This window comes from Thermothelomyces thermophilus, chromosome 1 (assembly GCF_000226095.1).
Source record: "Thermothelomyces thermophilus ATCC 42464 chromosome 1, complete sequence".
In the NCBI taxonomy this organism is placed as follows: domain Eukaryota; kingdom Fungi; phylum Ascomycota; class Sordariomycetes; order Sordariales; family Chaetomiaceae; genus Thermothelomyces; species Thermothelomyces thermophilus.
In genome coordinates this window covers 2240165-2254249 of record NC_016472.1, presented here as the reverse complement: position 1 = coordinate 2254249, position 14085 = coordinate 2240165, and the positions used below count along the sequence as shown (strand labels likewise).

Sequence of the window (14085 nt, the reverse complement as noted above, 5' to 3'; positions counted from 1 at the left end):
CTGCCAAGTTCTCAGCCTGCGCCGCATGGTCCCTGGCAGCAGCTTAGGTAACCTCGAACGAACTAGTTACATGCATCATCGCGTCAGTGGGGAGCTCTGTTCTGGACAGCTTGTAAGATTTCCGGAGGACCCTTCTGCAGGCCGCGTGAGCCCCCCAACATCGCTTACTCTCCTACGCGCTTCACCCGAAGATATCGCCTTGGCCATGGAATGAACGCTGCGGGTTGCCAATTTTTTTCTCGAAACCAGCAACCATGAAGGGGCTTCTCTGGTTGTCCCGTAAGCCAACTGCAACTGAGGTGCCCTGCGTCGGCGCATTCCACTAACACCCCCCTCCACAGTGCTTTTGCAGGCCATCGCATTCACCTTTGCCGATGCACAGGCCGACCAGCATGTCCTCGGTGGCGACGCAGCTGAGAAAACCGATGGCGACTCATTTCGTGCTGAAATAGCCGAACAGAGCCGGGGACAAACGGCGCGGGAGCCTGGTACGGCTGCTTCGTGGACCGAAGCTTCTCGGACATCGCTAACACACCCAGCAGGCTCCGACCTCGTCGATGCAGCTCTCGCCGAACTACATAAGCTGTACCAGCCACTCCACCACCGGGCTCGGAAGCAGCATGGCATCTTCGGCACGTTGTTGCACTTGGCCCTCAAGGCCGTCCCGACCTTCCGCCTCAGCGCCCCAACCTCCGAATCCTCGTCCAGACATGTACTCAGCGGGAAACTTCAGCAAGCAACCAATCTCCTCGAGGAATCTGCCCGCAAAAATAATAGCGATGCGCTCTACATCCTTGCCGAGATGAACTTCTACGGCAACTTTTCACACCCGAAGGACTTCCCGGCAGCCTTCGATTACTATCACAAGCTAGCATTGCTCAATGGAAACAGCTCCGCTTTATACATGATGGGTCTGATGTACTCGACTGGGATTGGAGGAGCCGTTGAGCGCGATCAGGCACGAGCCCTGCTATACTACACTTTTGCCGCAAACAAGGGACATACCAGGGCCGAGATGACGGTAGCGCATCGGCACCACGCTGGGATTGGGACGCCCAAGAACTGCGAGCTGGCTGTCAAATACTACAAGCGGGTGGCGGACAAGGCTATCGCGTGGTACCGTTCAGGCCCTCCGGGTGGCAGAGCCTGGATCGCGGAGTCCCACAGGATCGCCGATGACAATGGCGGCGCCTACGGGGAGGGAGCCAGCGTTGCGAGTGCCGGGGGGAATGCCCTCAAGGCGCACCCCAACTCCGATGCCTATGCCTCTATCGAAGACATCATCGAGTATCTAGACCTCATGTCTCAGAAGGGCGACTTCAAGGCGTCCTTCAACCTCGGGCGGATCTACTACGAGGGACAGAGGGGACTCAACAAGAACGTGGCATTGGCTCGGAAGTATTTCTTGGACGTCGCACAGAAGTACTGGCGTAAGAACCGGCCTGTGGACAATCCAAAAACCGGCCTGGACAGGACGGCTGGGAAGGCGGCGGGGTTCATCGGCCGCATGTATTTGCGCGGAGAGGGCGTTGAGCAAGACTTCAACCGCGCAAAGTTCTGGTTCGAGCGCGGAGACAGCCTCAAGGACGCTCAGTCTCAGTACGGCCTAGGGCTGCTGTATCTGAATGGTTATGGGGTCAAGGCAGACCCCTCCCGGGCTATCGACTACCTCAAGACAGCCGCCAACCAAGATTATGCTGCCGCCCAAGTGCAGCTTGGATACCTTTACCTCGACCACGGCAGCAATGAAGACGTGGCAACAGCGAACCATTACTTCGAGCTCGCCGCACGGTGGGCCAACATCGAGGCTTATTACCACCTTGCGGAGGCAAACAACATCGGATTGACTCACGACAGATCGTGCAACGGAGCCGTGGCCTACTACAAGAATGTAGCCGAAAGGGCCGAGCCTCTCGTCTCTTCCTGGGCGGAGGCGAACCTGGCGTATGAAAGCGGCGATATAGAGCTGGCGCTCCTCGAGTATCTTGGAGCGGCTGAGCAGGGATATGAGAAGGCCCAAAACAATGTCGCTCACATCCTCGATCCTGACAAATCCCGGCTGCCCCTTGCCCGACTGCTGTCTCGTCATCCAACATCCCCGCTACTTCAGGACCCTACCCTCGCCTTGATTCAATGGACGCGCTCGTCCCGGCAGGGCAATATCGATGCGCTGGTCAAGATGGGCGACTACTACCTGTACGGCATTGGGGCCGAACCCGACGTGGACAAAGCTGTCCAGTGCTACACCAGTGCATCCGAGTATCACCAGAGCGCGCAGGCGCTGTACAACCTCGGATGGATGCATGAGCATGGCGTCGGCTTGGACCAGGACTATCATCTTGCGAAGCGATACTACGACGCCGCACTCGCGACTAACGAGGAGGCCTACCTCCCTGTCGCGCTCAGTCTGCTAAAACTGCGGGCGAAGAGCGCCTGGAATACGCTCACGCATGGCAGGATAAATTCGATCCAAGATGAACCGAGTAAGCCTTCCGCATAACTGAGCTTTCTATCTGAGCCTTTACTCTAACAATGGCCGCCCTATACAGCACCGAGAAAGGAATGGTCGCTCAGCGATTGGATCAACAACTTCCTGCAGGACGATGACGCTCGATACTATGATGACTTGTACGATGAGCAGTACGAAGACGAGATGCCCGGCGGCGATCCCCTGGATATTGATGACGGTGTCATGGAGAGTGTCGCGATCCTTGGCCTGGCTGCCGCGTTGGTCTTCCTCATTATGTACCGCCAGCAGCGGCAGCAGGCAATCAGGCGTCAGGAGGAGGAGGCGAGAAGGCAGCAGCAGCAGCAACAGCAACAGCAACAACAACAACAACAGCCACAGCAGCAACATCAGGGAGGAGCGGGGGTTGGAAACCAACAACAGCCGCCGCAGCAGGAGAGGGGATTCTTCCCGCGGCCTGGAGACCCGGACTTTGGGCAGTGGGCTGCTGGAGTGGTTGGGCATTGATGAAAGGTTTTAACATGTCTGCATAGTCGAGGATACCATGGCATGAAGCATGAAGCAGCGGCGCATTAGTATATGGATTGGTGCAATTAGACCCGATTAGCGTTCGAAATTCTCTTTGATCCAAGCCAGCCTATCAGTTGCACTGTGCGCCAAGATGGGCGGGATGAACGTCCATTCCACTCTGTACATTCATGTGGTAACCTGTTCAATGCCCAAGAAGGGTATGGTGTGAGTCTCATCGTGACGACCGGGGACTCGGGAATAATTCTTTGTTCTGTTACATTACGTGTAGAGTTGCGGCTTCCTCAGCCTGGCATTAACAATATACGTGGGTGAGTGTTTTAGTGGAGCTTGGCTCAGCAATTCGTGATCATTAATTAGTTACCTTACAACTCAACTTTCACAGTTGCCCAGGCTCTGTTCACAACAACCCCATTTACATCGCCTAAGAAACACGAAAAGAGAGGATGTGATATAGCCCCAAGATGCACCAGGTTTCCGTCCTTCAAGATGACATTCCAAACCCCCGGCGCCCCGGCCGCCAAGCGACGGCGGATTGAAGAGGCGAATGCCACTCTCCGCAAACCGTTCAGGTCGCCATTGATAAGCCGAAGAGATGGTAATCCACCCGGCTCCGAAAGCCAGCAGAACTCACCGAGCGTCAATCGTGGGTCTTTTTCTACGAAGATCAACGCCCAGGCGCCGACCACTCCAGCACCGGCCCGAGGCTACCGCTCTTCTTCCGCTGCGACTCCTCTCTCCAGCGTTCAGAATCGCGCGCCCAGCGCGGCAGGTCCGAAGGCGCCTGCAAGCCCAACATCAAGACAATCCTGCAACCCCGGCCGGGGCACCACCGAGCTCAGACCCGGAACCGCCGCGGGCGAGAACCCAGCCGAGCAGGGCGACCTCCTCCACCAGCTGCATCTCGCCCAGGCGGACCTCGGAAACCTCCTCCGCAGCACCCAGTCCCGCCTCGACCTCGCCCGCCAAGCGCGGCACATCGAGCAGGCATCGGCCACCAAGAGCGGGCCCGGCGAGCCCGTCGACGCCGAGCTGCGCGCCATGACGGCGCGGTGGAAGAGCACGAGCCGGCAGGCGGCGGAAGAGCTGTTCGGCTTGATCAGAGAGCGGGTCGAGGGGATGGGCGGGGTGAAGGCCTGGGGGGCGACGAGGCGGTGGCAGCATGGCTCCTCTTGGGCCACTATGGAAGGGGAGAGTACGGGGGGGAGGAAGGGGGACACTGTTGGTGAGGAGGGGAATGGCGTCTTCGAAGGGGAGGAGGTGGTGGCGGTGGAGGAGGAGAAGAAGACAAGGGACGAAGAGGAGGAGGAAGATGCCGAGTCGGTAAGTCAAATTTGGGCTGTGTGAGAAGAGGCGAACAGGCAGCTGATCTTGACAGGAGTTTACGATGGCTATGATGCTCAAGAGTCTCAACATCGAGCCGGATGTGCTGGGGTACGATCCTGTCGAGGAGAAGTGGCGCGACTAATTTGGAAGCTGTACTAGGAGGAAGGGATACGGAGTAGGTGTTGACTAATGGTCGTAGAAACTCTGCGCGTGTAATAATGGGATCTTAACATGCATAACACAAGCCTGAGTCTTGAGATGGCTGCTTCTTCGAGCTTGACTCGTCCGTATACACTAGAGTAGAGTACGGATTTGCCTACTAATTATATTCGCTACCAACCCTAAGCCTCGAGGCCAAGAAATATTGCTTGGCGGCGCAAGCAACCCCAAAACAGAAGGTTCCGGCCTTATGACGTTAATATTTGGTGGAGCATGCCTTGGGTGACAAAGGAGCCAATTGCAATCACTTCATCCGTGATTGGACGGGTTTGCCGAGGAGCCGGCCAACCGAATCAATTCGCTGCCGCCACTTTCACGCCTGTGCTCGCTGTCCCGGAATACCGAGGCCTTTTCTGACCGTGCTTTCCTGCCCACACGAGCAACGTTCGACGCCGCCAGTGCAGCGCAACCGCATCAATCGCCCGTGTCCCCCGTGCCGCGACAATGGCAGCTCTCCGCTCAACCACCTCTATGCTCCTCGGCGCCGCGTCCAGGCCGGCCCTGCGCGCGACTGCCGCGGTGCCTGCCGCCGTGCGCGGCATGGCCCAAGTCTCCGACGCCACGGCCTCGGGCGACAAGCCCAGGCTCAAGACCTTCCAGATCTACCGCTGGAACCCCGATACGCCTACCGAGAAGCCCAGGATGCAGAGCTATACCCTCGATCTGAACAAGACCGGGCCCATGGTCCTCGACGCCCTGATCCGCATCAAGAACGAGCTCGACCCGACCCTGACCTTCCGCCGGAGCTGCCGTGAGGGCATCTGCGGCAGCTGCGCCATGAACATCAACGGCACCAACACTCTCGCGTGCTTGTGTATGTGTGGGCCAGGGGGGAGAGAGAAAGAGAAGACGGGAGACCCGTAGGGGAAGTGGGCGATCGAAGGGAACGAGGTCGCTGACAAGAGACTTGGCAGGCCGCATCCCCCGCGAGGACAGCTCCGACATGAAGATCTACCCGCTTCCGCACACCTACGTCGTCAAGGATCTGGTGCCCGACCTCACCCAGTTCTACAAGCAGTACAAGTCGATCAAGCCGTACCTGCAGAGGGACACGCCCTCGCCAGACGTAAGTTGCCCGGGTTCGCCGACGCCGACGCCAGGACGGCCGGGCTGACACACAGCGCAGGGCAAGGAGTACAGGCAATCCAGGGAGGACCGCAAGAAGCTCGACGGCCTCTACGAGTGCATCCTGTGCGCGTGCTGCTCGACCTCGTGCCCCTCGTACTGGTGGAACTCGGAGGAGTACCTGGGCCCCGCCATCCTGCTCCAGTCGTACCGCTGGCTGGCCGATTCCCGTGACGAGAGGAAGGCCGAGCGCAAGGAGGCCCTCAACAACTCGATGAGCCTGTACCGCTGCCACACCATTCTCAACTGCACCCGGACATGCCCCAAGGGCCTCAACCCCGGCCTGGCGATTGCCCAGATCAAGAAGGAGATGGCTTTCTAAAGCGGCGGCATGAGTTAAAATAGAGGAGCTCTGCACCGGTGACGAAGAGTGGCGTGGTTGGGAACAGATTGGGTAGTGATGGTGGTGGTGATGGTGTTTCGAGTTCGAATCATCGGACTCGGTTAGCTATGTAAACTTACCCTGGTCTCCTGCATGGTCGGAGTTTACTTTGTCACAATACCAGCAATAGGATGCTTTTAGGACTTGCGTGGCTTCGCCTCCGATGTCGAGTTATTAGAACTCAGCACTGGCACAACGCAACGAATGGAACAAACCGACTAGCATCATGAACCGAGAGAACGATTGCGGCAGATAACTAACAAGTCATATCAAAGCAGTTAAGAAGCATATAACTTTTCTCATCCTTTCCCGCATTTATAGCAAGCGAAGCGTTATTTATTCGAGGCTCCCCCCCCGGTTGCGACACTCTCACAAACCTATCAGCCGATCACCAAAGCACACTACTACTCATCCTTTGCGATCACGTACGCGGGCTCGTACACGACCTTCACCGGCAAGTAGTCCGTCGTCGTCCAGGCACTTCCTAAGATCACCACGTCAGCAATCATCTTCTATCTGAACTGACATGGAACGACAGGGGATACTCACCATCCTTCCATTTGACACCCCATGCCTCCCCCTCCTTAGTCGCCTCGCTTACTCTGATAGGGAAAGCAAACCAGTTTCCCTCGGCCACTGCATCATCATCGCCCTCATACTCGACCGTCCCGATGTCTCCCTCCTGGTGCAGGCGGAATGAGGTCCAGTCCACCTTCGTGCCCTCGGGTAGGTCGTCCGCGGTGTCGTCGGGGTCGGCCACGCTAGCAAAGTCGAACAGGCCGTTGGTGCCTACCACGGCGAGGGCGACGTTCGACGACGACGAAGGGGTGCGAAGCTCCGCCAGCTTGGTGGACGGGTTGACGACGGGGTGGAACTTGATGAACGCGTCACCGGGCTTCGAGGACGAGGTGTAGACGACGAGGGCGGTGGTATTTGCGTTGCCCGAGTCCGGGATCGTGGTGAGGTACCGGCCATCAAGAGACTTGTCTGCTCTGCCCGAGTGTTGAAGTCAGCCGGTGTTGTTTTGGCGCCGGGCGGGTTCACGTCTGAGCAACCGGGACTGGAATGAAAGTTTTTTTTTTTTTTTTTTTTTTTTTTTTTTTTTTTTTGGGGGGGGGGGGGGGGGGGGCAGGGGGATGTGATCTTACGAGGAGAGACGCAGAGTGTAGAGCTCCTCGCTGGCCGCACTGCGGATGGGAGATGCGAGGCCGGCGGCAGCGAGGAGAGACAGAGTCAGGGCTTGGAGTCTCATGTTGATCTTGTTTCGTGTTGGCTGAGAGATCTTGAATGTGGTTTTAGAGTCGAGACACGTTTGCGAAATGTCTCAGTTGTCGAGGGATTGCAGGCAATGATCAAGAACGCCAGGTCACTTTCAGCGCGCAGGAAGAAGAGCAATCATCTTTTTATCTCTTTGTTCTTTCCCCCGCCGCCACGTTTATGGAATTGGCGCCTTCCGAATTTGACGGATTCTTCCCTTGTCTTCTCTACGCCTTCCTTCAACAACGATGAGACCACATCACGCCGGATATTCCAGCGTTGAGCATCTGTTGGTTTGTTCGTGTCACCAACACGCGTTGCCATCGCCACGACCGAGCCTAGGCAAAACAGGCAAATTTCGTCTTGTCCTGATGGATTCTTCCGCTCCAGATATTAAGAAACCATAAATGGTATGCAATTGATTAACCATATATTCGAGAAGCAGTTATTTTTAGCATTCACTTGTCAATCCCCGCCCAGACACCCGGGTGAAGGTTCTAGCATCGCATCCTTCCATTTACTTCGCTCCCGTCAAAATCGGGGGCCGAAATCGACTGAGTGCCACGACACCTTGACGGACAGGCGACTGATTCTTGCCGACCCCGGTAGTGGATGTCCCTGCATGGCGGAGTCTGTGTTTCCTTCCCCTTCATGAACCAGGTTCCTCCGGCCCTTGCCTCCTAGAAACGCTCAGAACCGTGGTGTTCTGGCCGGTCTCTCGTCATCAATCTTCCGAATAGTATCAGACCACCCCTCACGTGGATGGCCCTGCTCTTCCGTTCGCTGGGGCCCTTCGGTATCCGAGGTAAATAATAATAAACAATAGCGGTGATGCAGTTAATAACTCGAGGCCTCTCCGAAGGAAGCCGCTGTCAACCGCGAGGCTCATCTACAACTTAACTCGAAAGCCCAGCTAGATGTTGAGCCGCAACTGTAGAAATTAACAAACAACGCCGATCGAGATTCTGGAAGGAAGACCCTTCAATGCACACCAGCATTTATTGGCCTCGGCAGAAGTTCGTACCTGCCCATATCTGAACAGAGCCTGCGGAAGTACAGTCCGGAACGAAGTCTAGGTCCTCCGGTGCAGGCACGCCAACGCATCTCAAGTGCGCAAGGACGGGATTGGTGTACCTTAGCCTATTCCTCCCCCGCAACCCTACTTTTCCTCCAACGTATGTACATACGTACCTGCAGATGTGTAGAGTGAGCTTCTAGCGGAGCCCTCTTCCTCCTTACCCTTTTCTGCTAGGTTCCCTTTAAGCACCCGGCTTGGCTTCCATCGCAACACTACCCACGAGTTGGATCCGAGGAGCCATGCTGTGTCTAGTTTTTGGGTGGCGAGCCCGAATGGAGCATTATAGGAGTCGACCGCTCAACCGTATCACATTAATAGGTCGCGGGATGCCTGGCGGGCTCAGCAGCAGGTCCGGAAAGGGTCCAATCGTATTTCGTGGCCGTCAGGACATCCCTTCGTAGGGAGCTCCGAAGGCAGTGAAGGCGTTTTATAAGTATCTATAACGGGCCGCCATCACCTCGCTCTTGTGTATGTGCTGATCGACTACTTTCCATCTCACCTTCCCTTTTCGGGATCTCGTCGGTCATCAAAGTCCGTGTTGACTCGTACCACTCGCCCAACATGCGTCACACGACACTCTCACCCCTTCTATCCTCTCTCCTCCTGGTTGGAAGACTGGCCACGGCTGCACCCGTGGTCAACGCCGATGGGGATTGCGTCCCGTATACCATTTGCGTCGACGGCGTCAACGCATGCGGAATCAGATGGGGCGAGTATGACATTGGGTGACGATCCTGAACGGAAAACGCGGCTCCTAACACAGCGGCAGATGCTACAATGTCTGTGACGCCTCAGCTAAGCCCGTTGCGCCGCCTTGCCCGGGCACGGAGGAACCCCCGTCGCCCACCACCAGGGTCACTACCAAGGTGACCACCCTCGAGCCCAAACCCACGACTACCAAGGCAAGCACAACCAAGGGACATACCGTCACAAAGACCGTCAAGCCCCCAGTCACCCCAACCCCGACCAAATTCACTACCAGTACCACCAGGCCTTCCAGCACCTGCAGCACCGACGTCACGGTCTGCTGGGACGGCATCAACGAATGCGGCATGATGTACGGAGGGTATGTCAGAAGGGCGCCACCACCCCCTTCCCCATCCCACCCCCTTCTCCCACACAGTCCTTACCTCCATGCTGCTTCGTCCCGCCGAGAACGATGAACAGTGCATGCTGACGGGCTGCCTACCAGATGCTTTCCCGACTGCAAGCCGTGGCCCACCTTCACGCCTCCGCCGTGCCCGACCACCACCACCAAGCAGACCCCGACTGTGATCACCAGTGTTACGATGCTGCCAATCTTGACGGTGCCGCACCCCTAATGTGAGTGTGAGAGAGAGGGGGAGAGAGAGAGAGAGAGACCGAATGCCGTGTGTCCTTGCGAAGGGGTGAAGGGGAGATATCAAGTCTCTCTGCATCCGTGAGTCCGGATCGCACAACAGTAGCGCTCTTTCCTTGCCGCTGCAAAGATCGAAACGTTTTGGGAGTTACCTAGAACCACCCGCCGTTCCCTTTTTTTTTGTCCTTCTCCGCTTCCTCATAACAGGATGCCGTCGATGTTTCTCCGTATCTTATCCACAGCTACATATCACTCATTTGCCCTTAGCAGCGAGGTACTCGATGTCCCCGACTTCCCGTAATTTGTTCCCCTTCACAATGACCTGCTCCTCCATCTCGCCCTGGTACTTCCTCATCTTGTCCTGGTACTCGGGCATAAAGGAGCCCAAGATCCGGATCGCCAGCAACGCCGCGTTCGTTGAGTTGTTGATGCCCACCGTAGCAGTCGGCACGCCCCTCTGCGGTGCTTGTGGTTAGCAAAAAAAAAAAAAAAAAAAAAAAAAAAGGTCGCCCGGCACCACCCATGCAATGAGGTCAGAAGCGAGGAAGAGAAGAAAAAGAGAGAACTCACCGGCATCTGCACGATGCTCAACAGGCTGTCAATCCCGTCCAAGTGTGTCGCCTTGACGGGCACGCCGATTACGGGCAGCGGCGTCTCGGACGACAGCATGCCCGGCAGGTGGGCGGCGCCTCCGGCCGCGGCGATGATCACCTTGATGCCCCGCCCGGCCGCCTCGTCGGCCACGCGCATCATGTACCGCGGGGTACGGTGTGCCGACGTAATGTCCAGCGCGTAGGGCACGCCGAACTCGCGCAGGATGTCCAGCCCGGCCTTGAGCACCGGCAGGTCCGAGTCGGAGCCCATCGTGATGAGGACGAGGGGCTTCTTTTGCTCTGTCGCAGGGGCAGGCGAGGAAGAGGAAGTGGCGGGGGGGTCCTGCTTTGGCCGGAGCGTCTCGGCGGAAGCGTTGATGCGATCGATGCGGATCTGATCGACGAGTTCGATGAGGGGCTTGGCCTTGGCTTCTAGCTCGTGGATCGGGGAGGCGCTGGTTAGCGTGATGTGGCCGATCTTGCGGCCGGGTTTGGAAGCCTTGTTGTAGAGGTGCAGGTAGACGTCCATGTCATCGTCAATAGTGTTCCGAGCCAGCTCGACCAGCTTGAGGTGAGCGGAAGGGGTGGCGCCACCGAGGATGTTGAGCATGATGGAGGAGGAAACCCTGGGGGTTAGCTTTTGGGGAACAGGCAAGTCGAGGACGGCATGGAGTTGCGCCTTGTACTGCGACATTTGCGGAACCGCCTCGATGGTGTAGTGACCGGAGTTGTGAGGCCGAGGGGCGACCTCGTTGACCATCAGGGAACCTGCAACCGTCAGTAATAAAGCTTCGCTCTAGGAAAACGTAACACTCTTACCGTCCTCGAGGAGAAACATCTCTACGGCAAAGACGCCCCGGCCCCATAGGGTGCTAACCACCTCGGTAGCCAGCTTCCTGGCGGCCTCACACACCGTCTCCGAGACGTTCCTCGGCGGCATGAAAACCTTGGTGCAGATGCTGTCCTCGTGGATGGTCTCAACGGCGGGATAAGCGACACAGCTCTTGAGCCTGCCGTTGTCGTCCTCCGTCCTGATAACCATGACGGCCAGCTCCTTAACAAAGGGGGCCCATTTCTCCGCATACAGGCTCAGGCCGCCAAGTGCCTTGACGGCGGCGTCGAAGTCGGCCTCGCTGCTGACCTTGAAGTTGCCCCGCCCGTCGTAGCTGCCCTTCCGTGCCTTGAGCATGAAAGGGAAGCCGAACTTGGCGGCAGCCGCCTTGAGTGAGGAGGACGCGGCCGGCCCGGACTCGATCGCGACCTGGTCGGCAATAGGGATGGCCTTGTCGCTGGTGCGGAAGTGCTCCTTCTGGAGGTACTTGTCCTGGATGAGACGGATGGTCCTCCATGACGGGTGGACGGGGGGCTTGTGAGTCTTGGTGGACCCATCGGCCTGCTTCACCTCGACGCCGTTCTTCTCGATGTCCTCGAGCACCTCGGTCTCGACGTGCTCGATCTCGACCGACAAAAAGTCGGATTGTGCCGCGAGCTCCCGAATGCGGGCGGGGTCCTTGAAGGAGCCGGTGACATGGCGGCTGGTGTCGTGCGCCTGCTTGGCGGGCGACTTGTCTTCGTCGAGAATGGCGATGTCGATTCCGAGCGGATTTGCCGCCTCGCAGAGCATGCGCCCGAGCTGGCCACCGCCCAGCAAGCCAATGACGGGATTCCTGGAGTCTGTCATATCTTCTCGCCACCCTCCAGTCACATGCACGGATTTTGTTGACGTGTGAACGGCGTCGTCGACCTTAACGTTGAGTCAAGAACCGAAATCGGGTAGTGAGCTCTTATATCCAAGGCAGAGAGGGAATTTCAGCCAACCAAGGACTGTGAATTTCCCCCACACTTTCTGTTTAGGGGACCCCAACCCTCATCGAGGACTTGGGTTTCAGTGCCGTGCTTGCCTCAACCATAAGCAATTTCAACTGACCCATTCATACTTACCTAGAATAGAAAGCGATCGCAATCAACTTGGGTATTTGTTGTAGATTTGGGTAGCCATCTTCAGTGTCACGAATATGGCTGAGCTTTCCGACTTGGATCTCATCCAGTAAGACTAGCCCTCTCGTCCCGTTTCCAAGCCTCCTCCTGTCGTCGTTGAATTATTTCCCCCCTTCAGAGTCCTGACAATAAACCGTCTAGTCCTTTAAAGCTATTCGACATCGCCAAACATGAAAAGAGGTTCCTGTACACGTCAGCGCCCATGGTGCGTTACAGCAAGGCAAGTTGCTCCTATCTTGATCCCTTATTTCCAGTGAGCGTGGTTTTGACAAGTAGCCAACAGCTTGCCTTTCGCCAAACCGCCTTCGCATACGGGACGGATCTGTGCTGGACGCCCATGATTGTGGCTAAGGAATTTAACAGGAATCACTTTGCGAGAGACAGCGGTTAGTCCGCACCATTCCTTGAAGGCTCGAAACCCCCCCGATCCTGACCCCCTTCATTCACTAGACTTTACTATATCCACCAACGGCCCTCAGCCTCCAACGATAGTACAGTTTGGCGCAAACTCGCCACAAGAACTCGCGAGGGCATCTACGCTCGTGGCACCGTTTAGTAACGGGGTAGATTTGAACTGCGGCTGTCCCCAGTCCTGGGCATGTGCTGAGACCCTAGGTGCCGCCCTGATGGAGAAACGAGAACTGGTCAGGGACATGGTCGTAGAAACCAGGGAATACCTTCGCCGAGACGGGTGGGGTGTCGGGAAGGAAAAGGATATCAACAACCCCAAAGGGCGAAGCGTGAGCGTCAAAATAAGAGTACACAAAGACCTGCGGTACAGTCACACTGAGCCCAAGGATGTGACACCCTCGACTCACATCTCAAAAACAGAAAAACGATGGACTTCATCACCACCGTCCTGGGCCCTGATCAAGACCGTCATATCGACTGGCTAACCATCCACCCGCGTACGCGCTCGACCCCTTCCAGCATACCAATCAACCTCGAAGCTCTCGAGGTCCTGACGTCCACCTTCGGCGACCGCGTGCCCATCCTCCTGTCGGGCGATGTCTTCGCTCTCAATGCCCTCCCATTCACGTCCCCTCTCCTCGCCTCCGCCCCAACCTTTACCCAGTCCATCTCCAATACCAAGTCACATTCGACGACGACAACGACGACAGCGACAATATCAGCAGCAGCAGCAGCAGCAGAAACACTAACCGAGGATTCGCCAAACCCAAGCGACCGCCGACCATCGCCAGCCACCTACCACATCCCCAAGCTCGCCGGCCTCATGTCTGCGCGCGCCCTCCTTGCCAACCCGGCCCTATACGCAGGCTACGAAGCCTGCCCGTGGGAGGCCGTCGAGACGTTCCTCTCCAACGTGGCGCGGGCGCCCCTCCCTCACAAGCTGGTGCTGCACCACCTGAGCGAGATGTGCGGTCCCGGCATGGGCCCCAACAAGGCCTCGCTGCTGACCAAGCAGGAACGGGCGGCCATGTTGGCGTCCGGGAACATGCTGGACCTGATTGACTACCTGGATACGGTGAGGGGACTGAAGAGGAGAGGAGAGCAGGTAGGACTTTCATAGTTTGTTTGAATTGATGGGAATTCGGAAAAGGAACAGTGTGTGTGGAATGGCGTATACAGAATCATTATGGTTCTTTCGCAGATTGAGGAGGTAGCATGAGAGAGAGATGACCAGCCATCAGAGGCATCCGGGATAATCCCCCGCCACCCCTACCCCTAACCATCGGATACAGCCCGCATATGGATGCGGACCGGATCCCTCTTAAAAACGCGATCGGAAGTAAATGTACAAAGCGAGTTGCT

General features: G+C 57.0%; 7 protein-coding genes across 7 annotated transcripts; 5 read left to right on the top strand and 2 right to left on the bottom strand.

Annotated features, from left to right (window-relative positions):
• The first annotated feature begins 9 nt into the window (after positions 1–9).
• On the top strand, positions 10–3162 carry MYCTH_2295196 (uncharacterized protein). Its single transcript, XM_003658818.1, has 4 exons — positions 10–279; positions 342–488; positions 543–2483; positions 2550–3162. Exons 1-4 carry the CDS (start codon positions 255–257, stop codon positions 2972–2974), a joined length of 2538 nt encoding a protein of 845 aa, XP_003658866.1. The 5' UTR covers positions 10–254; the 3' UTR covers positions 2975–3162.
• Positions 3163–3346: 184 nt separating this feature from the next.
• MYCTH_2295193 (uncharacterized protein) lies at positions 3347–4654 on the top strand. Its single transcript, XM_003658817.1, has 2 exons — positions 3347–4318; positions 4401–4654. Exons 1-2 carry the CDS (start codon positions 3485–3487, stop codon positions 4461–4463), a joined length of 897 nt encoding a protein of 298 aa, XP_003658865.1. The 5' UTR covers positions 3347–3484; the 3' UTR covers positions 4464–4654.
• A 238-nt stretch (positions 4655–4892) lies between these two features.
• On the top strand, positions 4893–6353 carry MYCTH_2295190 (uncharacterized protein). Its single transcript, XM_003658816.1, has 3 exons — positions 4893–5354; positions 5455–5606; positions 5667–6353. Exons 1-3 carry the CDS (start codon positions 4985–4987, stop codon positions 5985–5987), a joined length of 843 nt encoding a protein of 280 aa, XP_003658864.1. The 5' UTR covers positions 4893–4984; the 3' UTR covers positions 5988–6353.
• A 98-nt stretch (positions 6354–6451) lies between these two features.
• MYCTH_2114542 (uncharacterized protein) lies at positions 6452–7299 on the bottom strand (the record flags this gene model as incomplete). Its single annotated transcript, XM_003658815.1, has 3 exons — positions 6452–6531; positions 6597–7039; positions 7196–7299. The coding sequence occupies 3 exons, from the start codon at positions 7297–7299 to the stop codon at positions 6452–6454; spliced, it is 627 nt and encodes a 208-aa protein (XP_003658863.1).
• A 1461-nt stretch (positions 7300–8760) lies between these two features.
• On the top strand, positions 8761–9844 carry MYCTH_2295186 (uncharacterized protein). Its single transcript, XM_003658814.1, has 3 exons — positions 8761–9095; positions 9152–9448; positions 9575–9844. The coding sequence occupies exons 1-3, from the start codon at positions 8944–8946 to the stop codon at positions 9702–9704; spliced, it is 579 nt and encodes a 192-aa protein (XP_003658862.1). The 5' UTR covers positions 8761–8943; the 3' UTR covers positions 9705–9844.
• A 130-nt stretch (positions 9845–9974) lies between these two features.
• On the bottom strand, positions 9975–11995 carry MYCTH_2106437 (uncharacterized protein; the record flags this gene model as incomplete). Its single annotated transcript, XM_003658813.1, has 3 exons — positions 9975–10178; positions 10292–11082; positions 11134–11995. The coding sequence occupies 3 exons, from the start codon at positions 11993–11995 to the stop codon at positions 9975–9977; spliced, it is 1857 nt and encodes a 618-aa protein (XP_003658861.1).
• Positions 11996–12571: 576 nt separating this feature from the next.
• On the top strand, positions 12572–14065 carry MYCTH_2295183 (uncharacterized protein). The gene is made up of 3 exons (XM_003658812.1): positions 12572–12698; positions 12763–13087; positions 13144–14065. Exons 1-3 carry the CDS (start codon positions 12650–12652, stop codon positions 13841–13843), a joined length of 1074 nt encoding a protein of 357 aa, XP_003658860.1. The 5' UTR covers positions 12572–12649; the 3' UTR covers positions 13844–14065.
• Positions 14066–14085: the final 20 nt, after the last annotated feature.